Source organism: Pipistrellus hanaki, assembly GCF_964339955.1.
Source record: "Pipistrellus hanaki genome assembly, chromosome: 14".
In the NCBI taxonomy this organism is placed as follows: Eukaryota; Metazoa; Chordata; class Mammalia; order Chiroptera; family Vespertilionidae; genus Pipistrellus; species Pipistrellus hanaki.
Window position 1 is genome coordinate 2267217 of NC_140516.1, and position 26173 is coordinate 2293389.

At 40.9% G+C, this 26173-nt stretch overlaps 2 protein-coding genes across 6 annotated transcripts in view; one reads left to right on the forward strand and one right to left on the reverse strand.

Moving 5' to 3' along the window:
- Positions 1 to 4789, reverse strand: part of GLUD1 (glutamate dehydrogenase 1) — a 40092-nt gene extending 35303 nt beyond the window's left edge. Inside the window, exon 1 of the mRNA XM_084904175.1 lies at positions 4235 to 4789. Within this exon, the coding sequence (XP_084760301.1) occupies positions 4235 to 4682 (448 nt within the window). The 5' untranslated portion in view covers positions 4683 to 4789. The remainder of the gene's footprint in view (positions 1 to 4234) is intronic.
- A 399-nt stretch (positions 4790 to 5188) lies between these two features.
- The window catches only part of SHLD2 (shieldin complex subunit 2), a 117366-nt gene continuing 96381 nt past the window's right edge, over positions 5189 to 26173 (forward strand). For 3 of the 5 annotated variants that reach the window (XM_084904160.1, XM_084904159.1, XM_084904156.1), the window contains exons 1-2: positions 5254 to 5357; positions 20081 to 20188. The gene's annotated coding sequence lies outside the window, so the exon portion shown is untranslated. Of the gene's footprint in view, positions 5211 to 5253; positions 5358 to 15600; positions 15686 to 20080; positions 20189 to 26173 lie in introns of those variants that run through there. The other 2 variants (XM_084904157.1, XM_084904158.1) reach the window with 2 other exon arrangements.

A 26173-nucleotide genomic window follows, 5' to 3' on the forward strand; every position in this document is an offset into this window, starting at 1 on the left:
AGGATGGTACATGACACAGAGAAGGCAATTAACAGATATGCAATAGATACATTAACTGTCAGAAATCCCAAGAACTAATGTTCTTTAAATATTAAGTTTAAAACTGTTGCCTTCAAGGAAAGGAAACCTCACATAATGGAAAAGCCGATTTATTTGAGATACAGTCTATGGTTTGTAAATCCAATATGGGTACTGTTACCTTTGATTACTCCTTTGCTGTTTCTCTCTTGGTAAGAAATTAAAAAATAGTTCATGTAAATCCTATGGCCAATATGTACAATATGCTGACCTATATTTTGTGACAATGACAAATGACAGAAGGGGTCATATTACTGACAACCTTTGTAATTGTCATTTAGGTCATGTTCATATTTTCCTCCAGCCAAGAAGTAATTCAGAAAATTAGGTCTCTTAGTCTGACTCCAAGAATAATCAAGAAAAATAATAGCAATTCTTAATAAACAAAGATTTTTCTTAGTTTTTAAGGAAGAGCCACTCAGAAAAAAACTATTTAAAAATTATTTCATTGAAAATTCTTAACACATGTAATAATTGAGAAATGCATTGTTCTGGCTACATATGAAACTGTTAAACACCAAAGCTCTTCAAACAACTTTTAATGGAAAAAGCTTTCTTTAAAATGTTATTTCAGCCCAGGTGGCGTGACTCAACCTAAGAACCAGGAGGTCACACAGTTTGATTCTTAGCCACATTTGTGGGCTCCATCCCCAGTGTGGGGCGTGCAGGAGGCAGCTGATCAATGAGTCTCTCTCATCATTGATGTTTCTATCTCTCTTCCTCTCCCTTCATCTCTGAAACCAATATATATATAACAAAAACAGTGCTAAACCCACCTTCTTCCCACTATAAGCCAGAAAGTTCATGTTCAATGACTATTTCTTGAACTTAATTTCAATACTGCCAATTTGGAGTTTAATACATACTGGTGCTTGTCCTCCGATTTCTGATGCCCCAATTCCTGCAAAGTGTACTTTGCATCTAATGAGTGAGCATATCTTCCTGCATACAGGTTTTTACTGAAAAGCAAACGAGCTAGATGGATTCACACAAACTCTGGGAAGATTGAATAGCAATCTGATATAGGTATCAATCATTATCTTAGCTCTTCTTGAGTAGATTTGGAATGCATGTGGAGGGGTTGCGGATGAGTTTAGAGGCTTTTGGCTCCCTTTCCCCTCATCCCTCCTCCTCCCCACTAAAATAAAAGGCCTTTATAATAGCAACACAGTTCATTAAAATAACAACAGCAGCTACGTAAAACCTCAGGGCTAAGGGCTATTGGTGTAGAAGACCTACAAATTACCCATAATCTAACTGACTTCCAGATTGGATCAATCCGAAATTTAATTTACCTACAAAGACTACATTTTATCTTGTGGCAGCAGATGGAGACACACTCATACTTTCTTCTTCAAAGCACTACCACTCACCACAGTTATAGCCCAGAGGCCGAGGGAGACAACCAAACCACAGCTGCCTGCACCCTGCATCCTGTTGCCCAAAGTCAAGAACAAAGACCATCTACCTCCTACAGTTTCCTTTTTGCATTTTGGCTCTTAAAAAAAAAAAGTCAAGCCCTAGCTGGCCTGGCTCAGTAGACAGAGCATTGGTCTGCACTGAAGGCTGCCTTGATTCTGGTCAAGGGCACATGAATGGGTGGCAGGTTCAGTCTCCAGTAGGGGGCATTCAGGAGACAGCCGATTAATGATTTTCACTGATGTTTCTAATACTCCTTTCCTTTCTGACATCAGTGAAAAAATATTTTTTAAAAAGAGGGAAAAACTTAGTCAAGTTTATATAGGGATTATGCAAAGCATCTTTTAAAATTTCAATCCTAACATATTCTGTATTTCTAAGACCACAGTGAAACCAAAGAGGTTAACAACTTCCTTTTAAGTAAAATATGCTTTAAATGTTTAAGTGGAGGAAAAAACTCCACTGAAAGTTCCTCTTAGAATATACATTCTCTGCAATCAGATAAGGATGATAAATGGGTACAAGATCCTTGAGTGCCATGAAAGCAAAGCATAGAAGTCAGCAAATTTCTCTTAATCACCCATTTATTATACTGTTCTTTATCTTAAGCACACAAAAATATTTTTAAGATATGAAAACCATAGCAAAACCAATCTTCCCCAAACCTATTTTCTCCATACTTTCAAATTCTGAAAGAGAATAAACCTATCACTATAGAGGTCAATTTTCTTTTATATTATCTGCTGCTGTTGGTTAGTTAAAATTCAATTTCTCAATGTTTATATGTTGGGAGTTAATAGAGCTTTCAGTGGCATGCCTTCTTATAAATGGGATAATGGAAGAGAAAATTGTATCTTACACTCTACTCCAGTGTTCGGCAAACTCATTAGTCAACAGAGCCAAATTTTTTAAACTTAAACTTCTTCTAATGCCACTTCTTCAAAATGACCCACCCAGGCCGTTGGTATTTTGTGGAAGAGCAACATTCAAGGGGCAAAAGAGCCACATGTGGCTCGCGAGCTGCAGTTTGCTGACCAAGGCTCTAGTATAAGCAAGTGCTACAATAACTGCTTCAGGATGTCTGATGCAATTTGTTGCTAGGTTCAATATTATGGTATTATAACTGCTGTGGCAACAAGAGGAAGAGGACCAACCAGCTGTGGTAAACTTTAGTGAGTTTGCGGAGTTGTGATTTATAATGATAGGAGAGGGCTTGGCTATAGAACTTCCTGGAGCAAATCAAATCCTGCAGAAAAAACAGCTAGTTCATTTGTATGTCTTTTAAGCAACTGGAAAATACTGACAAAATAGTAATATGAACTTGACATTCATTTTAAAGTTCCACCGCAGGTTCGCTCTATCCACTGAGCCAAACTGGTTAGAGCCACTGCAGTTCAATATTTGCTAATTCTGCTTCTTCCTCCAACATTCTTGTTTGCTGTTCTTGGGCGTCTGAACATGTATTCTTGGTTTAGAGAATAAGAGAGTGGTAGGAAGACAGGCAATGGAGGAGACTGACAGAATGTACATTTTATATAAGTTTGGAGTTGGAAAGGGAATCTAGAGGTCAAAGTGGTTGACGTTGATTTTAGAACAGGAAACGTAAAGGATAATAAAGTGTTACAGATTAAGTCATAAAAGTGGGTGGGGCCAATGCAAATTTAGCCAGCAAGTAAAAGTAAATCATTAAACAGTTTAAACCTTTGGTCCCCAGCTGAGAATGCCAGCAGTGGTCAATTTTTTTTTCTGGTAGAGAGCTTTCTAAAAATTATCTTTAGAAGTCAGCTGGTAAAATAGAACCCTGTGTCAGGTTTACGGAGACAAAGGGCACAGCCCCACAGCTCTCTGCAAACTCCAGCAACTCTTTACCTTCCTATTTTAGGTTACTTTTAAGCACCTTTAAAAATGTATAGTGAAATTTCTTAGAGGAAATACGAAAAAAAAAAAAAACAAACAACCCTCACACTTTCATTTTCTGAAAGAAAGCAATATGACTGCATAAGCTAAATCCCCACCCAAAAATTTAAACTATGTATAGGATATCTTGGTGGTTACCAAATTGTAACCGATTCAACTCCTTTCTTCACCTAGTTATCTCTTCCCCCAGCTCGAATCCGGAGCTAGCCAGGCCCAGCACACACCCCCGGGCTATTTCATTCCATTGGCTGGCGGGCCCGCCAGCGGTCTACACCCTTTAGATTTACTGTCAGGACGCCCGGTGTTTGTCAGAGGTGTTACACTGCTCATGCATTACTATTCTGTACAAAACGAAAGCTGTCAGGATAGGAAAATAATTTACCAGGTCAACGTGCAATTAACAAATTCCTCTCGTTAAAACTGTCTAGATTTCAAAACTAGAGGCAGTTCATCTTTATGTTGCTGTATCCTGCCACTCGTGCAGAAAGAGGGAAAAATCGCAAAGTTATTTCATAAGCCGCATTCGGGTGAGTCACAGAAGCCCACAAAAACTCGCCAGGCACACAGATGGCCAGGCGTTCCCGTTTCCAGAGCGCACTTCGCCGGGACCCGCCCTGTGACACCCAAAGGCGCAGCGCCCGGCGCTCCTCCGCCGCCTCAGGCCCCCGGGCACCGCGGGCAGGAGGGCCGGCTCCCGGGGCCTGGGCGGGAAGCCCCCGCCGCCCAGCCCGGCGTGGGCAGCGGAGGCCCGTTGCCCGGGGGAGGGGGGGGGAGGGGAGGGGAGAGGCCGGGCGCAGGGCAGCGGGCAGGGCGCGCTCACCTCCCTTGCAGGGCGTGCGGTGCTGGCTGTGCTGGGCCCGGTAGCCCTCCACGACCTCCCAGGAGCCGTCGTCGCGCCGGATAGGGAAGGACAGGCTCAGCACATGGTTGCAGGGCTTGATGATCCGCAGGATGCCGCGCACCCGCTTCCGCTTCTGCTCCTCGCTCTCCCGGGTCTTGAGGTCCTCCACCAGCTTGTCCTCCACGATGCTGGCGCCGCGGTCGAAGAAGCCCTCCACCATCTTGAAGAAGTTGGGGTCGTCCTCGCGGTCAGCCGCCGCCTCGCTGTAGTGTCGCCGGGTGGGCGGCGGGAGCCCCGGCTGCGGGGCGGCGGCGGCGGGCTGCCCGCGGGCCCGGCCCAGCAGCGCCGCCGCGTCGGCTGCGGCGGAGCCCAGGGCGGCGGGCCCGGCGCGGGACAGCAGCAGCGCTTCGCCCAGGCAGCGGTACATGGCGGCGGCGGAGGCGCTTGGGGAGGCTCGGGGCCGTGGGAGGGAAGGACGGCCCGGCGCGGGCTGCCCTTTTATCCGCAGCTTCCTGCCTTCGCGAGCTGTCCCCTCCCCTCGGCGCTCGCCGCCTCCCCGGGAGGACGGACTCCGGGCCCCCGGCCGACGTCGCTGTGAAAGGCAGGGCGGGGACGCACCGCCCTGGAGCCGCCCCTCCGCCTTCGCCGGGCCCGCCCCGGCCTCCTAGGCGACGGCGCGTGCCGGCCGGGCCCGCGGGCCCTCGGGGACGCGCAGGCGCGGGGAGGGTGTGTGCGCGGACACTCGGGGCACGCAGGCGCGGAGGGGTGTGTGTGCACGCGGGCCCTCGGGGACGCGCAGGCGCGGCGAGGGTGCGCGCGCGGGCCCTCGGGGACGCGCAGGCGCGGGGAGGGGTGTGTGCGCTGGCCCTGGGGGGCGCGCAGGCGCAGGCGGGCCGGCGCGCATGCTCTCCGGGCCGCGCGGGCCTGGAGCATCCCAGGGAGGGCGGAGTCTCAGGTCAGTGCGTGGCGCCCCAGGCGCGGTGCGGGGTACTTGAGGGGGGTTTTCTGGGGCGGGGCCTGGCCCGGGAGGGGGCGCGCCTGCCTGTGGGGGGCGCTGAGAGGCCCTCGGGACTGCAGGCGGTGCGGTTGGCGGCGGGCCGCGGTGAGTCACGGCGTCCCGCTCTCCGCCCTGGGCCGGGCGGCCGCCGCTGCCCCCCGGGCCTGCCCTAGCCGTCCGGGCGGCCGAGGAGCGGCGGTCGGAGGCCGGGCAGGGCGGGCTGTTTGCAGGGCACCGCGAAGAAGTTGGTGTCAGCCGGAGCTGCACTTCTGAGGTGGCTTGCAGAAACTGGAAAGGAGAAAGCCTGGGATCTGGGGAATTCCTTACTGTCAGGCTAATTTTGTCCCTTTTAACCACTCATCCGGTGATATTGAGATAAGATTAGTTATGTAAATCGCTGTTGTAGCTTTCTAACATTTACTGCCGCACTTCCCCTTTTCAGTGAGGAGGAAAAGGGTGCAGATGGGGTGGTAGTCACGCCCCAGACACATCTTTAGTAAAAGGTTTATCTTTGCCCAAAGCAAGCCCTGCCCTTTGTTTCTGTGCATCTTGGTTGGCACCGTTGAAACGTCCCCTTCCAAACCCCTCCTTTCGGGGGTGACCGCCATCAAGAGAGCAGTCAAGCCCAGTTTCTGCAAGTCACCTCAGAAATGCAACTCTCCTTTCCCCAGCCGCTGGCTTTCTTCCCTTTCAGGGGTCTTCCCGTGGTCCCTCTAATTCAAGTGCATAGAAGAAACCGCAAAATGGTTATTCTCAGGAGCGTTTGGAAGCTTCCTGGCAATGTCCTCAGTTTTGGCTCAAATAAACTCTTAAACATTCTCTGCAGGTTTCGACATTCCTTATGTTGGCAGAAATATGTTTTTGAAATAGTCTAAAAACAAAAGCACTCCAAGGAATTCTTCTCAGTAATGTATATATTAAATGGACCAGAATAGGATTTGTAAACTTGAAGGTACATGTACGTAAGCATACTTTATGAGAAATGCTGATGTTCGCCACCTTGGTGGGGAAGTTTCATGCTTGTAAAAGTAATGTCTCCGTTTTTAAGACAGCTGCTGAAGGCCACCTTACCAGCGTTAGCGATCCCAGTGTACTTTGGAGGTTTTAAAAGGCACCTTTTTGACTTGCAAAACTACTTTGCTTTCTGGCTTTCACTTTCTTCATCTATTAGAATAAGGAAAGGAATGTTCTTAATTCTCACTATATCCTTCAAAATATAAGATGATAACCTAGATCAATTAAATTACATTAACCTCTCACTATACGTTCAAAGCAAAAAAGATGGTGCTGATATTTTGCAGTGTTTGCTAGATTAAAGTGGTCACAATTTATATTTGTATTGTGTTTCTTAGTGAAAAATATTCTCTGAACTGAATCCTGAATTTGTCTTGTTGGTCAAAAGATTAAGGTACCAAATTTGCTTTTCATTTGATAGTGTTATCAATAACATTGAACCCCGCCCCCCCCCCCCCCAACCTTAACGCTACAGAATAAAGTGATTAGAATCAGTAACACGTGGACTTCCTTTTTTTCCTCTTCAGATGAAATTCTTTGGTATGTTTTGAGGAAAGTGGTTTAAGTTTGTTTTTGCCCTGGTTTATCTCTTTTTTTGATAACCATTGCCCTCAGAAAAAGAAATGTTTAACTTTGCTTCCTCCAAGTCTTAATCACCTGAATTCAAGATGGTGGAAGTGAGGCAGGATAGTAAGAAGCTACGATAATTTCTTGGCAAGTGGGATAGGAAAACCGAGACAGATCGTTATACAGCAGTTTGCAAACCTCTAATAAATTCTATCTTCCCTAAACAAAAGACTCGTAAGAGTAAATGGTTTGTACTTGTCCCCAACCAGAGGATGAATCATGGAGACAGACAGCAGAAATGCAGTTAATGCCGTTTGTGCCAAGTACACTCAAGGACAGAAGAAGTTAAGGGAATGAATCTCATTTTGTCGTTTCAGCATAAAGCTGATGAAGGTTCTATTGAGATCCTCCCTTAAGACCTCCCCTAAATGCCCAGCTTAAAAAGCCCCTCAGGAGGAAGGTCACAGCCTGCTCTCCAGGAACGTGCCTGCACCCCTTGCTCCCTCTTCCTCTCCCCACAGGCGCGCATCTCCTTCTCCAAGGAAGCCCGCGAGGCTTGCAACCAGGGAGCAATGCGCAGCAGCAGTCCTCCCCGGCCCCCTGACACTCCCCCGGGCCCCCTTTTTCTCACTTCTTAGCCAAAGAGCCCAGCCCTAGCCCTTCTTTGTTTCACTGTCCCAGATTTTTTTTTTTTTAAATACATGTTTTTATTGATTTTAGAGCACGTATGTCAAACACAAGGCCCGCGGGCCAAATCCAGCCCGCCAGGCCTTGCAATGTGGCCCGCACCGCGCTGTCATCACTGCACTCCGCTGTCAGTTTATGACATTGTCAGTTTATGACTGTTCAGTAAACCATTCGGCCCGCGATTTAGGCTGGATTTTAGATTTTGGCCCCTTCTCTGATTGAGTTCGACACCCCTATTTTAGAGAGAGAGAAGAGAGGGAGAGAGAGAAACGTGAATGAGAGAAACATCATTGATTAGCTGCCTTCATGCCTCCTGCTGGGGAATGAGCCAGCCACCTGGGCGTGTGCCCTGACTAGGAATCAAATCCCCAGCTTTAATAAACGTCCTCTAAAAGTCACCTGGACTCGGATTGTGAAATATTTCTTGTACAAAGTCAAGAACACTACAGCCAGCCCTAGGCAGACCCGTGAAGGGCCAGGTCCCCTTTCCAGTATCAAAAGGGCTGTGGAAGGAGTGAGGAAATTATTCATAATTGGGAATTTTCTATCTTACAAAATGGCTCCACAAGAACCCTACAAAGTTTTTATTTATTTTTTTATTTTATTTTTATTTAAAAAAATATATTTTATTGATTTTTACAGAGAGGAAGGGAGAGAGATAGAGAGCTAGAAACGTCGATGAGAGAGAATCATCAATCAGCTGCCTCTTGCACACCCCCCACCGGGGATGTGCCCGCAACCAATGTACATGCCCTTGACTGGAATCGAACCCGGGACCCTTCAGTCCGCAGACCGACGCTCTACCACTGAGCCAAACCGGTTTCGGCCAAAGTTTTTACTTTTAAAATCTGCATTATGTTTTTAAATTATATCTGTACTATCAAGCAGTATAGATAGGTTTAAAAAAAAAATAGAGAAATAATCTCCTGTCCCCATTTTGTAATTGGAGTGTTTCTTTTCACCCTCAAGTAGGACGTAATGTAACAGAAAGCGGGCGGAAACTCAGAGACCAAGTAAATAGATGATCACCTCGTTGGTAAATAGCAGCAATGTATGACTCAAGCCCATCCATCTGCTATTTTAAGTGGTTGCATTTAATTTAAAATTGTTTACTATGATGTGAAGTCCAGTGCATTTTAGCTTTACGTTGGTGATTGCCTTTATATAATATACAGATATTTTGCAAATTAAAAATTAATTATCGGTAGTTATTTCCAATTCAAAAGGAATCCAGAATTGAAGGGAATTTTGGTCATTTGTTAGTATCCAACAAACAAAGTTCCTGCCTTTGTGGTTTATGAGTTTTCCTAAGCTATGTTAAAATTACGGGCCTTTTCTTCTCAGCATGCTTTTGGGCTTCCAAGTGCTTTTTAAAATATTTTAGAAAAAGAGTTTTAGTATGAAGAAAGACATAACATAAGTACATGAACAATGTAGTTGTTTTTAAAGTGATTTAATTTGAAAAATTATTACATATTTTCTACTTTCTCTTGAGGTTTGTCTATATTTGGACATTTCATTTAAATGAATCATACAATATGTGGTCCTTTGTGACTGGTTTCTTTCACTCAGCATCATGTTTTCGAAAATATGTGTTTTGTTGTTTTTTGTTTGAGAGAGAGAGAGAGAGAGAGAGAGAGAGAGAGAGAGAGAGAGAGAAATTGATAGGCTGCCTCCTGCATAGCTTTACTAGGGATCCAGGCCCCAACCAGGAATCAAACGGCAACCTTTTGTTGCATGGGACAGCATCCAACCACCTTAGCCACATTGGCCAGGGTGGCATAATATTTTAAAAATTCATCCACCTGCCCTGGCCAGTGTGGCTCAGTGGATAGAGCATTGGCCTGCGGACTGAGAGGACCCAGGTTCGATTCCGGTCAAGGGCTTATACATTCGGGCACATCCCCTGTAGGGGGTGTGTAGGAGGCAGCTGGTCGATGATTCTCTCTCATCAATGTTTCTAGCTATCTATCCCTCCCCCTTTCTCTCTGTGAAAAATCAATAAAAAATATTAAAAAAAAAAATTCATCCACCTTATAGCATGTGTCAGTATTTCATTTCTTTTTATGGCTGAGGAGTATTCATTGTATGGCTATATTATGTATTTTAATCTATCACTGATGGACATTTGTGTCATTTTCACTTTTTTGCTATTTGAACATGCTTGTACAAGTTTTTATTTAGACAGATGTTGTAAATTCTCTTGGGTATGTATCTCAGTGGAATTGCTGGGTCATATGGTAGGTAACCTGTGTTTAATCTTTTGAGGTACTGCCACACTGTTTTCCACAGCAGCTGCAGCACCATTTTCATTCTTATCAGCATTGTATGAGGCTTCCAATTTCACCACATCCTCCTTAAGCCATTATTATCAGATATGAAATTGTAGCTCATTTTGGTTTTGATGTGCATTTCCTAAATGATTATTTAAAAAATATATATATTTTTTATTGATTTCAGAGACGGAGAGAGAGAGAGGGAGAGGAACATAAATGATGAGAGAGAATCATTGATTGGCTGCCTTCTGCATGCCCCCTACTGGGGACTGAGCCCACAACCTGAGCATGTGCCCTTGACCATAATCGAACCTGGGACTCTTCAATCCTCAGACCCGTGTTCTATCCACTGAGACAAACTGGCTAGGGCTCCTGAATGAGTGGATTTATCTTTATTTACTCACTAGTGGCCCAGTGCATGAAATTCGTGCATGGGGGAGGGGGGGATGTCTCTCAGCCCAGCCTGAACCCTCTCCAATCTGGAACCCCTTAGGGGATGTCTGACTGCCGGTTTAGGCCCATTCTTGCAATCTGGGACCACTAGCTCCTAACTGATCACCTGTCTGCCTGACTAATTGCCCCTAACCACTCTGCCTGCTGGCCTGCTTGCCCCCAACTACCCTCCCCTCCTGGCCAGATTGCCCCTAACCACCTCTGCCTTGGTCCTGCCACCATGGCTTTTGTCCTGAAGGACGTCCGGAAGGTCTACCATTCTAATTAGCATATTACCCTTTAATTAGTATAGATTGGCCATGTATATCTTTTTTGAGAATGTCTATTCACATTTTCCCCATTTTTTATTTATTTATTTATTTATTTATTTATTTATTTATTTAAATATATATTTTATTGATTTTGTACAGAGAGGAAGGGAGAGAGATAGAGAGTTAGAAACATCGATGAGAGAGAGTCATCGATCAGCTGCCTCTTGCACACCCCCTACTGGGGATATGCCCTCAACCAAGGTACATGCCCTTGACCAGAATCGAACCCGGGACCTTTCAGTCCCCAAGCCTATGCTCTATCCATTGAGCCAAACCGGTTTCGGCTCATTTTCCCCATTTTTAAATTAGATTATTTGTCTTTTTATTGTTGAGTTGTAAGAGTTCTATCTATAGTCTAGATGTAAATTCCTTATCAGATATATGATTTGCAAGTGTTTTAACTTTTCTGATGGTGTCATTTGCAACAGAAGTTTTAACTTTTGATGAAGTCCGATTTATAAATATTTTCTTTTGTTGTTTACACTTTTGGAGTCATGTCTAAGAAATCATTGTCTGATTGCAGGCATGAAGATTTACAACTATTTTTTTTTCTAAGAGTTTTATTTTTAATTTTAATTTTTTAAAATATATTTTATTGATTTTTTACAGAGAGAAAGGGAGAGAGATAGTTGAGAAACATCGATCAGCTGCCTCCTGCACACCCCCCACTGGGGATGTGCCTGCAACCAAGGCACATGCCCTTGATCGGAATCGAACCTGGGACTTCTCAGTCTGCAGGCTGATGCTCTATCCACTGAGCCAAACCGGTTTCAGTTCTAAGAGTTTTATTTTATGCTGGAAGCTAATAAATGCAAGAAGTCCTCAAAAGGTTGATGGGCTTCTGTTTTCAGCAGAAACATATTATTGCCTGCTGGAATAGTGGAATATTTCCGGAAACCTGAAAATCTGCATATATTATTGCCTGCTACTGGAACAGCCAAGGGCAGTTCCTCCAACCTTAACAATGCCTACTGTATACCAGACCTTGCCTTTGATATATTTATCTGCTTTGCTTTAGTGTACAATAATTTGTGTTAATAAAAAGCTAGGGGTCCAGAGATTCAGGGAACTTAACTACCAGAACTAAGTTTCCTTCTGCTCTCCAATATACCTTCCAAATTATATTTCATGTCTAGTCTTGATTATTTTACATGCAGCCCCTTTTCGAGATTCCTTGAACCCTTCTAGATGCTGAGAAATACCCCGGCAATTTTAGCTTTTACATGTAGGTCTTTGATTAATTTTGAATTTATTTTTATATGTTGAGTAAAGGGTTCCATTTCGTTCTTTCTCTTGTGGCTGTTCATTTGTTCCAGTGCCATTTGTTCAGAAGACTATTTCTTTCCCACCGAATTGCCTTTGTACTATAAAAAAATCAATTGATCTTAATGTGAGGATTTCTGGACTCTTCATTTCTTTTCCACTTGTGCTGTATATCTATCCTTATGCTAATAGTACCACATTGTCTTGATTATTGTAACTTTACAGTAAGTTTTGAAATCAGGAAGTAGGAATCCTCCAACTTTGTTCTTTTTCAAGATTGTTTGCTTTTTCTGAGTCCCTTAAGTTTTAATAGAAATTTTAGGATTAGGTGGTTAATTTCTGCAAAAAGTCTGGCTGGAATTTTTATTGGGATTATGTTAAATCTATAGATTAACTTGAAAAGTAGTTCCATTTTAATAAAATTACATCTTCTGATTTATGAACATGAGATGTCTTTTTATTTATTTAGGTCTTTTAAGTTTTTAGCAATGTTTTGTTTTTTCAGACTATAATAGAGATAGTTTTACTTCTCCCTTTCCAATCTGGATGTATTTTATTTTACTGCCTAATTGCTCCTCATTATCTTTTACTGTTGCATAGTATTTCATTATATGGATATGCCAAAATTATTTTTGCTAATGAATACATATGTTGGTTCCAGTATCTTGAAGTTACAGAGGTACTGAAGTGAGTAACCTATTACTACATAGAACATCAGTTTTCAAACTTTCATTTCAGGACTATTTTTTTAATAGAATAATCAGCTTTATTTTAAAACCTATATTATTGATTTCAGAGAAGAATGGAGAGGAAGAGAGAGATAGAAACATCAGTGATGGGAGAGAATCATTGATTGGTTGTCTCCTGAATGCCCCCCATTGGGGATCAAACCTGCCACTTTGTTGTTCTTTTGACCAGAATCGAACCCAGGACCTCTCAGTCTGCAGGCTGATTCTCTATCCACTGAGCCAAACCAGCTAGGGCCATCTCAGGACTACTTTACCTTCCTAAGTATGAGTAGTGAATTTGAACATAGAGTTTAATAGTTATCAGCATTTTGTTTTCTTATAGAGTGGCAACAATATTTGGCAAAAATTGTTACCTTATCTTCATATTAAAAATGATAGAATGAAACTAAATGATATCACAAATAAAATATTTAACTTTTTAAACAGAGCTTTTAAAATAAGAAACTAAAATCAGGTTCAGGTCCCTATGTTACTAAGTTTAATAGGTTTTAGTTCACAAGTGCTTGTCAGTACTTCATATACCAGCCAGATAAGTATGAGGAGAGAGGAGTACCCCGTCCTACCGAATACCACATGCAAATGCCTGAAGATAAATGAGACCAGGGTTTGAAAATATAGAGTAGCATATACTGTACGTAAAACAGTTTGATCATCACAATAGTTTGGCTTACACAGCAATTTGGTTGAAAATTATTATCACTTCTGTTTTTTTCAAGTATTGGTAATTTTGGTGCATTGTGGATTTTTTTTTTTTTTTGTCTTTGTGCCATATTTTTCAGGAAAAGTTTTTCTAATATTGGCTTTTGTGTTTCTAATTGATTTTAGAAAAAAGTATAATTTTTATTTTTTCCCCCTTTAGTGAGCATGTGTCTGTAATAAGCAAGAAAAATATGTCATCCTTGCCAGTGTGGCTCAGTTGGTTGGAGAGTAGTCATGGGTTCAGTTCTGGATCAGGGCAGATGCGTAGGCTGCAGGTTTCATCCCTGGTCAGGGCCCGTGTAGGGGAGGCAGCTGATTGATGTTTCCCTTACATTGATGTTTCTCTTTCTGTCTCTCCATTTCTTTCCCTTCCTCTCTTTCTAAAATCATGTTTTTAAAAAGTTAGAAAAAGAGCTGAACCAGTTTGGCTCAGTGGTTAGAGCGTTGGCCTGCGGACTGAAAGGTCCCAGGTTCAATTCCGGTCAAGGACATGTACCTTGGTTGTGGGCACATCCCCAGTAGGGGGTGTGCAAGAGGCAGCTGATAGATGATTCTCTGTCATCGATGTTTCTGACTCTCTATCCCTCTCTCTTACTCTCTCTAAAAAAAAAAAATCAATAATATATATATATATATATATATATATATATATATATATAAAGATTTAAAAAATGTTAGAAAAAGAAATATATCAAAGAAAAGGATCTGACAATTTCAGGGTTTGCAGTCTTTTCGCCCCTTTTTTCCTAATAAATCAAATGTCAACTATATGTGCTTATCTAGTTTTAAGTTTTCATTTTGCTGCACTATTGAATAATATTCAATGAAGGTTTGATCAACTTAATAGGGTTCTTTTCATGTTGTGAGTAAATATGAAAAATAGTAGGTCCTTTATCCCTTGAAAGAAACAAGTGAGGTCTCTTAAAAATGAATTGTACTCAGGATTCTGAAATCACATATTTGCAACTCATAACTCTGTCTCTTTCTTTTCTTTTCTTTTCTTTCTTTTTTTTTTTTTTTAGTTGAGGTTAAGTTTTTTTGTTTTTCTTCTGTGTAAAAAGAATATCATATTCACTTATACATCATTCAGAATGCCTTACCATTCAGTTCCATTTATTGGTCAATGTGAATGACTCTCTATAAAAGCAACTCTTAGATATCATCAGCATCTTCCTCTTTGGAAATTTGTGATTTTAATATGGGATTGGAGTTTGTATAGTAAGACAGTTTGGCTACAAATTGGGATGCTGTTACAAACAGATGTAACTGGAAAATATACTGGAGAAACGAAAAGTATCTTTCCATTGACCATTGTGGAAGAGTTGTGGAAGAAACAGATTTTATTGTGAAGCATAGATATGAATATAACTACATTGGGTTCGCTTCTTAGTGAAAGGAAAAGAAAAACATGAATGAAGCAGTAAGGCTGGAGTCAACTAAAGTAACAGTGGTTTAACTTCCTAATCTAGGTTGCATACAGTGAACAGATATTTGCTAGCTATATTACTTAGGATACTTTGGCCCTTAGGTAATCATAAGCATACAAAAATGGCTTACACTAAAGCCATAAACTAACCAAGATAGCTATTATCTTACAAGAATTCCAGAGGCAAGGCTATTTATTCCGTTGTTGGTACAGGACTCAGTGATACCTAGGGGACCCAAGGGCCTTTCTTTGTGTTAAATTCAGCAAGAGGTGATGATCTGTCCTCATGTAACATTGCTGCACAGTTCCATGGTGGTTATGCAGACACAACTCAGTACTATGTAGAACAGCAGTTTCCTCTCAGATCTCTTCGTTGATGAAGGAAACGTTTTCCAAAGGCCTGCCTGTCAGCTTCAGCTCTCGTAGGCCCGGTATGTAGGATTGGGTTAGAGCCCATGCCCTTGCTCTAAGGGAGCCTAGAAGGAGGACCTCCTGGCACTTCTGCTTCTAAGGTTCTGCCAGCAAAGAAAAAGGAGGGGAAGAAGTAATTGCTAAATTGGCAATCAACAGTATTTACCCTATTTGCCACACAAAATTACTGACCTGCTCTGTGTTACTGTGATAATATATTTCCTTAAGTTACAAAGTTTAATAGGGATGAAATATTGTTAAATACAACACTGGAAATTATGATGCTCGGGGTTTCATGTTCAGTCCCTTGAGAAATCTGCAGATTCTAATTCCCTTTGAAAATGATCATGTTTGCTATATTGAGACATTTGCAGTCTAGTTCCCTTTGAAGGCTTATATAGTGATGACAGTTTAATATTATGTTTATTTTTTAATTTTTTTATTATTATTATTTTTTACCATTGACAGTTTGTAAAATAGTAACTTCAGTCTGTGATGTTTACTCTTGCCAGACAAGTCAACAGAATAGAAACCTGTTCTCAACCTACTGTGGAAAACCTGGGAGTCGTAATGAAAGGTCAGATGTTCAAATGATTTCAGCAAATTTTCAGGTGACGCTGCCATCAGGGATTTATTCTCATTGTGCAAGTGGCTTAAATTAACAAGGGGACGGACTAATGTGGTCTTTATACTAAAATTAGGAGTTCTTCTCTGTGTGCTAAGGGCAAAAATGACAGTCTCATTGGACTGTGGTATAGCAGCACACTATGAGAAGTACAGCGTGGGGCCAGTCTATTTTGAAGGTACATGGGATGGGTATCAAGGCACCCTGTACTTAGTTATTGTCCCCAGTTTCCTCATCAATGTGGAATCATTATGATTGCTTTCTCAGAGGGACATCTACAAACAATGACACACAAAGGGATTCCATCTTAGATTCAGAATTTGATACCTGCTAGCATCAACCGTGAAAATTATGGTTAGATATTTTTAAAAGAATGGATGAAGTGTCTGAACAGCAATATGGCAGTGGTAAAGTGCTAATACAGAGATAGAATAAGTTATTAGGAACTCAGAAATAAAGAAGTTTGTGATGAAAGGCTCAAATTAAAGCAAGTACTATTTATTTCTCCATTACCTGGTATTTTTGTCTATTTTAATGAATTACAGACTTGCACTGTCTTCTGTAATTTCATATTCTTTCTTGCCTTTTTAAAAATATAAATACTAAAAAGTGAGCCCAACTACATTAGAGAAGCAATCTCAAATAGTTTTAAATTAATTAGAAAAAGTTTAAGTGGAAAAAACAAATACCCAAGCCCTGGGAAATTCCAGGTCCTTGGCTCTTACATTTATTTTAACATTTTTGCAAGAGAAAATTAAGAGTATAAATGAGACTAACAGAAAGAATGCCCCATAAATCTACAATAACTGCATTTTTCAGCTGTCTGCATTCCTAACTGACTCCCTCTTGCTGTCTGTCTGAACTCAGATATGGTATTGATGGGATATGTAGATTTTATTCCTAGCCTATTCCTATAGATTCATTTTATTTCTATTTTATTTTTTTAATGGTTACTTTTTTTTTTTTTTTTTTTACAATTTTTTCTAATTGATTAAGGTAATACATGTGTCCATATCTCCCCATTGCCTCCCCCCAATCTTTTTTATATATTTTTTTTATCACTATCCTTTCATATTGGTTTTCATCATGGAACATTTTTTTTTCTCTACAGTAATCAGTTAAAGCAGTAATAATTGGCAAAAAATGTATTAGAATTTAAAAAAGGATAAAACTTGAAAATTCTGAAAACAAAAAAATATGCTTTAAAATGTGTATCTAGGATCATAAAAGCACTCCATTATATAATTTAGGTACCAATAATTGGGAAAAAAATGAATAAGTACATTCAATTTTCCTCTTTTTAAAATTTTTTTTCCCCTATTTTGAGGTAGTTTTATTTATAATAATTTTCTTTGAAATAATTTTTAATAGATAATTTAGATTTACTCAAGAGTTGCAAAGATACTGCAAATAGTTAGCTTACTCACCTTTCTCTAATGTTAACCTCTTACATAGCCATGACATGCTTATCAACACTAAGACATTAATTTGGATGCTCGGTGCCAGGTGGGCACTGGATTTATCAGGGGAGTACTTTGTAAAGTATATGATTTGTCTAACCACTACACTGTATATCTGACTAATACAAAATAATGTTGACTGTAAATTGTTGTTGGAGTATCGGCCAGCACACCAGAAGGCTTGAAGTTTCAGTTCTTAGTCAAAGGCGCGTTCTGGGTTGCAGTTTCAGGTAGGGTGTGGGGAGGCAGCTGCTTGATGTGTCTCTCTCACATTGATGTTTCTCTCTCTCCCCTATTCCTCCCTTGCACTCTATCTAAAAGAAATGGAAGAATATTCTCAGGTGAGGATTCACAACAAGAAGAGATTCCAGCAGTGAGAGTATTTTAGGTGTTGGCCCATTGAGTCTAGACTGAATAGGGAGCAAATGAAACCAGAAAGTAGCTACTGGAATTAAGTAGTTAAGTGGTCAAGATGGATATTGAAATTTAAGATTAAATGGGAGAATGATTGCCGGTTAAGACTAAACGCAAGACCTGGCTGTCAGATGGGTTTCTGAAGTGGAGAGAAAGTGAAGGTTATTGGAATTGAGATAAGGGAACTGTAAAGCTAGGGTGTTACAAGAGTCAGCTATATAGGAAGTGAGTTGTTCAGAATGGAACCAGGTTCCAAAGTCTTTAGTGAATGTGGGAGAGTGACCAAGAGGTCAGTAGATGACAATAACAAGGAGAGAGAGAGAGCATTTATGTTTCTATCTTGCTCTCCATCTCCCTTCCTCTCTGAAATCAATAAAAATACATTTTTTAAAAATGCCTCCAGCTCTAACCGGTTTGGCTCAGTGGATAGAGCATCGGCCTGCGGACTGAAAGGTCCTGAGTTCGATTCTGGTCAAGGGCATGTACCTTGGTTGCGGGCACATCCCCAGTAGGAGGTGTGCAGGAGGCAGCTGATCAATGTTTCTCTCTCATCGATATTTCTAACAATGTTCCTCTCTCTTCCTCTCTGTAAAAACTCAATAAAAAATATATATATTTTTAAAAAAATGCCTCCAGTCAATGGCCCACACATCCTATATAATTCTATATAATAAAAGGCTAATATGCAAATAGACCGAAGAGCAAAACAACCAAACAACCGAAAAACAGGTGGCTATGAAGTGCTCTGACCACTAAGGGGCGCATGCAAAACTTGGTGGGCGTTGGCTGCAGTGGGATGGTGGAGCAGATGAGCAGGGGTGCCAGACCATGGCAGGGTGCCGATTGCTGTCATAGGGGTGAACCTCTGTGGTTACTGAAAATTCTTTGCTCCCAAGTGCTGCAGTCCCACCTGGCACTCACACCTGCTGCTGGCACTGGGCCTGCTGCATTGCTGCCAGTGCCAAGGCCACTACTCACCTGCTATCAACACCTGGTGCCAGCCCCAATCGCTCAGTGCCTTTAGCGGGTGCAAGAGGCGGCTGCTAGTCCCCATTGCCCTTGAGGGCTTCTCCACCTTCCTCTGCTCCCGAGTGGCGATCAGGGCAGCAGCCGTGCCCACCCCTGCTGACAGTGCCAGCTTCACTCACACCTGCTGTTGGTGCCGCCCCCAATTGCTCTGCACTGTCAGTGGGTGTGCAGTGGCAGGAGCGGGGCTGCTGGCAGATGGGACTGGGGGTCACGGCAGGAGGGTCCAGACCAAGGTATGGAGGACCCACCCCTGTGCCCACTGTAGTCTCCGTGGCCCACAGTTCCTTTCAAGGTGCATGAATTCGTGCACTAGGCCTCTAGTTTGTTTAATAAAATGTCCATCGTACTTGAACATTGCTGAGCACATTGGAGGTTAACAACAACAAAAAAAGAACTGTGATTGTGAACTAGGAATGACTTCATGTTTTGCATCTGCTCGGTGCCAGTAGCTTGCACTCATATTTTAGTTTAGGCCCGTGATTGGCAAACTGCGGCTTGCGAGCCACATGTGGCTTTTTGGCCCTTTGAGTGTGGCTCTTCCACAAAATACCAAGGCCTGGGCGAGTCTGTTTTGAAGAAGTGGCGTTAGAAGAAGTTTAAGTTTAAAAAATTTGGCTCTGAAAAGAAATTTCAATCGTTGAACTGTTGATATTTGGCTCTGTTGACTAATGAGTTTGCTGACTGGTTTAGGCAAGAAGATTGCTGGAGTGTTAGTTAAGTTGGTTCATGTTTTTTTACAGTGGAAACGTAAAGGGTTATCAGGAAGTATAGCTATTGAAGTATGTGTGATTTTTGAGGAGAAATAATCAGAGTGCAGCAGGAAAAAGGGACTAATTGGAGAGGCTTAATGAATTATTGGAGGGGCTTACATTTTGGATGGTTGCAGTGATGATGAAGGACATGGTGGTTATGGCTGATTTCAAAAATTTTATTAATTTGTGGATGAAAGGGGCCACTTGCTAACCTGACAAGCTCCGGCAAGGCCTGCATGGCGGTCTTGCAAATTCAGAGACCTAAAATAATCACAAAGGATGGTCTGAAATTAAACTTTAACTAAAAGCAGTTTTGGTGGGGCCCTAGTCGGTTTGGCTCAGTGGATTGAGGGTCAACCTGTGGACTAAAGGATCCCAGGTTTGATTCCGTTTAAGGGCACATGCCCAGGTTGTGGGCTCAATCCCCAGGGAGGAGCATGCAGGAGGCAGCTGATTGATGATTCTCATAATTGATGTTTCTCTCTCTCTTCCTTTCTCTCTGAAATTAATAAAAATGTATATTAAAAAATTAAAATAAAATAAAAGCAGTTATGGTGGGTAGTTATATCCTAGGGTTCATTGCACTGACAAGGTCAACCTTTACCTTAATCGAACTAGCCTATCATCTTTTTGCATCTATAATAACATATCATGAAATGTCTGGGTAACTTGTAACTTCCCTTTTTTTCCAGATCTCTCAGGTCACAACCAAATGCCTTGAGCTCCAGGAGACCTAAATTCCTTCACTGTTATTGTTTTCATGTTAATTGTTGACAGTTAACTATCCTGCACCCTCCCAGGTATGTGTCTATCATTTTTCTTTTTATCCAATCCCAGAGGTTCCCCCCTTTTTGCTTTCTCCCGCCTCTCTAATCTATTACCAGTAGATTTCCTTAACCTACCTACATCCCCCGCTTTGATTTCAATGTATAAAAATAGATGAAAAACCGCCTTTTTCTGGAGTGTTACCCCAATTCATTGAGATTTTGCTTCCCTGCAATTGTCGACAGTTTGGCTCACATAAACTCACAAAAATTCTTTATAGGTTTGAATGTTTTTATGTTAACACATTTTTGTTAATTTGTGGGAAAATGTATTTATGCTGACAGATTGAGATTCTGGCTTGAGCACAAAGCTAGATGACTTCATTGTGTAGATTTACTTAGCAATGTTTAGCAGTCTGTGGCCTTTGGCCGTGAAGAACAGGTTCCGGGCGCCGAATCTGCTCAGCAGCCTTGGTACTTGGGATTTTGCTCGGAAAGAATTAAGAGCAAGACCCAAACTCTAAGGGAACATTTATGGGGTAGGTACAGAGGTAGAAAAAGTAATTTGTAGAAGAAATGAAATGGGCTTAGGAATAAGTTATAGAGGTAAAGTAAGGGCCGTGGGTGCTTGGGGGCGAGGAGGCTCATGGTGACGGCCTGGGATGGGGAGGAGAAAGGGAAGGCTGCACACCCCCTGGAAGGAGAGCACTGTCCCTCTGTCCCTCGGGCTTTAGGGTGGAGAGTGTAGGGAGGTCCCAGGGGGAAGATCTCAATAGAATATTCAGTAGCTTCCCAGGTGTGTCCATCAGGGTGGTGCCCTCCACTGATGGTTGGCCATCATTGGGGTGGGGGGTGTTGTATTCCATGCAGCCGGTCCTGAAGCTGGTTTTGTTGTTTATCTGGGCCTGGAGCTGACATACATCTGAGGCCTAGATGTTCTTTCTGGTGAGGAAAGGTCAGGGGGTCCAAATCACGTTCCTGCTATTTGCTAGGGAGGAAAGGTCATGCTGCGGCGAGGTCCCACTCTACAGCTGACTGTCCGTTGTTAGGCACCTGGGGCTTTCCACCCTGGTGCCCTGTGCCTGGTCCATCCTGCTTTCTCTGCTCCTGTCCTACTGCCTAAACAAATCCAGGTGCTGGAATCTGCAAGAGATATTCCCCGTTTAGGGTTCAACTCGAGACCGCCAAATAGAAGAGAGGCATAGGGGAGGTCTGAGGGAAGGGGCATGAAGCTTCCCGGCCCTCTCCGGACACCTGCCTTCCAGCACTTCCATGTGCTTGCCAATCGGGAAGCACTAACCTTTTTCTTTAAAAACCGGTTTTGCCCTAACCAGTTTGGCTCAGTGGATAGAGTGTTGGCCTAGGGACTGAAGGGTCCCAGGTTTGATTCTGGTCAAGGGCATGTACCTTGGTTGCAGGAATATCCCCAGTAGGGGTGTGCAGGAGGCAGCTGATTGATGTTTCCAACTCTCTATCCCTGTCCTTTCCTCTCTGTAAAAAAAAAATCAATAAAATATATATTAAAAAAATAAAAACAGGTTTTATTTTAGTAATGGAATTCTCAATTATTTCTCAAGAGCATTAAAAAAAAAAAAAAAGATATTAACCAGCCTTCTTGAAGGCTGGTCAGAAAAAGTGGGTTCCATCTGTAAGTTTGGGAAACTGCGTTTATCCACCTTGGTAATTCACTAGGAACATCACCTTTCATCAGCTTAATAAAGACTCAGGGAAATGATGGCTAGGCCAGTGGGGGCAAGGACCAGGATTCACATCCAGATAGACAAGGTCCTGAGGGCTTGGTGCTGCTTGTAACCAATAATGAAACTGGTTTAGCTTTAAAACCAACATTTCTCAAACTTATTTGACTGTGGAAATGCCTTCTCTCCAGGAGATGCAGCTTTGGGCCAGCCTGCACTGGTGATCTGTTTGGAACAGAATTTGTTTCTAATTTTTAAAAAAATATATATTTTATTGATTTTTTACAGAGAGGAAGGGAGAGAGATAGAGAGCTAGAAACGTCGATGAGAGAGAAACATTGACCAGCTGCCTCTTGTACACCCCCTATGGGGTCCACAGACTGACGCTCTACCACTGAGCCGAACCGGTTTCAGCTGGTTTCTAATTTTTTTAACCCTGGTTTTCTGTTGATAATATTAAATGTTATATTTACTCATTGTTACCTTTTTTTTTTTTTTTTTTTTTTACTTGAAAGCCTAATATTTTTACCTCAAAGCACTTTATATTCTTCACAATGACCTCAGGAAGTTTTACAAAGTTAATATCACTCTATAGTACCTATGTAGTACTAAAAGCAGTTTATAATCTAAATCACTCTTTTATTTTGCTTTCTCTGCTCTCATGTTGTCATATTTAAAAAAAACAAAAACAGTTATTTTAAAAGGTAAGAAATTGACAGCTATGGAACATTATAACAGTTGATATCTGAGTTTGAACCTTGGCTCAGCCTATTAAGTGTGTGACCTTAGAAAAAAGTTACTTTATTTCTCAAAGCCAGTTTCTTCTTCTAAAAGACAAGGTTAATATCTTGTAGGGTAGCTATAAGAATTAAGTGGAAAAATCCATGTGTCTGGCACATAAAAAGCTCTCAATAAACGTTTGTTACCTTTTTATGTGTGTTTTTTTTCCCCCCAAGGAGGTTGTCTCAATTCTGTTCTGTGAATGAATTATTAAAATAGTTTGAAGAAAGATCAGTTTTAAATTTGAACAGTTTCAGTGTTATGCTGATATCAGCTACATTGCTGATAAGTGATGTTGTCCCGATACAGGTTGTATGGGAGTTAAAACCAGTTTCCTTCCGGCTTTCCAACTGACATAATAAGCAAAACCTGACTGGGCAAACACAGACCTATTTATTAGATCACTTATTATTAATGCTAAACTAGCTTTGGTGCTGACTTCTCCTGTTCTTTTTGAAATTTACTGTTGTCATTTAAAATGCCACAGACTTTCAAAAGCTTCATAGAATGCTTAATGGTTTAAATCATTCTCGAGAACATGTGAGATACACTTTCCAAAGTGGTCTTCTCCACCTGGCAATATGGCCAAAACCTTGCATGTTGGACAGAACTGCTTATATTTTCACATTTACTACTGGAGGTTTATTTAGTTTTCATGCCAATCAGCTTTTGGGGTTTATGGGCAGTACTTAGCATATATAACCAAAGCATGAATAATCATTTAAAACTAAGTCTGGAGCACTAGTGGGGCTCAGTGGTTAGAGCATTGGCCTGCAGACTGAAAGGTCCTGGGTTTGATTCCAGTCAAGGGCATGTACCTCCATTGCAGGTTCGATCCCCAGCCCTGGTTGGGATCATGTGTGAGGTTACTAATCAATGTGTGAGGTAACTAATCAATGTGTGAGGTAAATAATCACATTGATGTTCTCTCTGTCCCTCCCTCTTCCTGCCACTCTATAAAAATCAGTGGAAAAATATCCTTGGGTAAGGATTAACAAAAAATAAAACTTAAAACAAAAAGTATGGAGATTTTTCATTTTTATAGTGACTCCCTAAATGGAAGTTGAAACTCTTATTTAATCTGATAATTTACATAATTCCTGTATATTGAGAGCCTACTCTACCCAAAACCCCATTAAGAGCAGTTTGGAAGATTGTGAATGAACTTTGGGCATATTATGTAGGTGACTGAATTTGACCTTGCCTAGAATCAGATTCAGCAGAAGTTGTATTTTCTACTGTAAATGAAGCAAAATAATGAGCTGTTATAGCATTTTGTATAGCTTTGGTTTTTATGTTGCCTTTCTCTATTGAATATCAAAATTAAAAAAAAAAAAAGGAATGTCAGATAGGTTCATGAGTACCAAAGCAGACCACATAAATTTTGCTACCTAAAATTTTTTTTTTAATCTTTTGTTGATCTTGTTCATTAGAAATAAGTATGTTCCTGTCCTATACTAAAATTCAAGATATGGTATTGTTAGACCAAATTCAATAAGATATCCTGCCCATTTAAAATCTCATTTAAATAATTTAGATATTATGTAAAATTTATTCCTACCCTGCATTGAAAAGTTGGTGCTCATATAATCTAAAGTAAATGGAAACGTTCATTGCAAAAAAAAAAAAGAAAAAAAGAAAAAAAGAAAGAAAAGAAAAGTTGGTGCTAAGAGTTTCATAATTCGTAACAAATAGAAATCTTAAGAATGGCATTGGGAGTTATAGTAAAATTTTATTTATTTATTTATTTATTTATTATTTTATTTTATTTAAAAAAATATATTTTATTGATTTTTTTACAGAGAGGAAGGGAGAGAGATAGAGAGCCAGAAATGTCGATGAGAGAGAAACATCGACCAGCCGCCTCCTGCACATCTGTACTCGCAGCCAACGTACATGCCTTTGACCGGAATTGAACCCGGGACCCTTCAGTCCGCAGACTGACTCTCTACCACTGAGCCAAACCGGTTTCAGCAAAATTTTAATTTTTTAAATGTTTATTATTACCTTATCAGATTACCAGTAGGTTATTAAAGGGGTACCAAAATACTCAGCATTTATCTTGCAAGTTAACTTTCTCTGATAAGGTGTTAACATCTATTTTTTGTTATGTAGGGTTGTGTTTATTGATTAAACTATAATTCAGATAACATAAGTTTCTGTGGTATTTAGTATATTCACAATGTTGTTCAATTATCACATTTATCTAGTTCCAGAACATTTCATCACCTCCAAAGTAAACCTCCTAATCATTAAGTAGGTACTCCCTATATCCTTCTTCTCCCATCCTCTGGAAGCCACTATCTGCTTATCTCTCTTGAATTTGCCTATCCTAAGTATTTCATATAATTGGGATCATACAACATATTGTTTTGTGTATCTGGTTTCTTTCACTTGGTGTGTTTTCCAAATTTATGCTGTGATGTATATGGCTGGATAATATTTCATTGTAGGACTGACCACATTTTGTTCATCCATTGATTGATGGACATTTGGGTTTCCACTTTTTGGCTGTTATGAATGATATTACCCTGTTTCCCTGAAAATAAGACAGTGTCTTATATTAATTTTTGCTCCCAAAGATGTGCTAGGTCTTATTTTCAGGGGATGTCTTATTTTTCCATGAAGAAGAATACGGTACACATTTATTGTTAAATGAAAATAAAGGAAATTTATTACCTGTATATGGTACGGTAGTACGGTAGTTGTCAACACAAACCAGACAAACTTTGAATCCTACAGTATCAAGAATTTACTTATTTATTCAATGACAATCATGTCATCATCTTCTAGATCATCATCATAACAATCCAATTCCTGAATTTCCTGGTGAATTTCTTGTGACTCCATTTCTTTTAGAATCAGTGGACCAAATCTCTCATGTTTAGCCTAGGGGGGGCCTTATTTTCGGGGGGATGCTTTATATTTCACTCAGAAGGAAACCTGTAAGTAGGTCTTATTTTCGGAGGATGTCTTATTTTCGGGAAACACGGTACTCTGAACATCCGTGTATAGGTTTTTGTGTGGACATACATTTTTAGTTCTCATTGGTATATACCTGGGGTGGAGTTACTGGGTTATATGGTAACTTTATGTTTAACTTTTTGAAGAATTGCCAAACTGTTTTTTTCAAAGCAGCTTCATCATGCTATGTAGTTTTTAATGGTAAGATACTTGGAAGAAATGAGAGAAAAGTTCACTAACATGTTAACCGGAGAATATTAGTACTCATGACAGCCTTTTTGGCAAGCCATATGGAGGTCTCAGTTTTTTCATTTGCTTTTCAGAATGGAAACATTAAAACATAAACCTACACCATAGAAATAGTGTCAAATTTTTATGCTCTCTTATTCCCCACCCATTCACTTCTCTTAAATGTTTGGAATATGCTTCCAGTGAATGATGTTTGCTTTCACATCAGGATAAGTCTCTAAAAGTGATATTAATATTCTATCTTAGCTTTTCCTTAGTGAGTTTCATATTTTTTTTTACATAGTTCACTAATGCAGAGAAATTGAGTATAGTTATTTCTATGGAAAACATT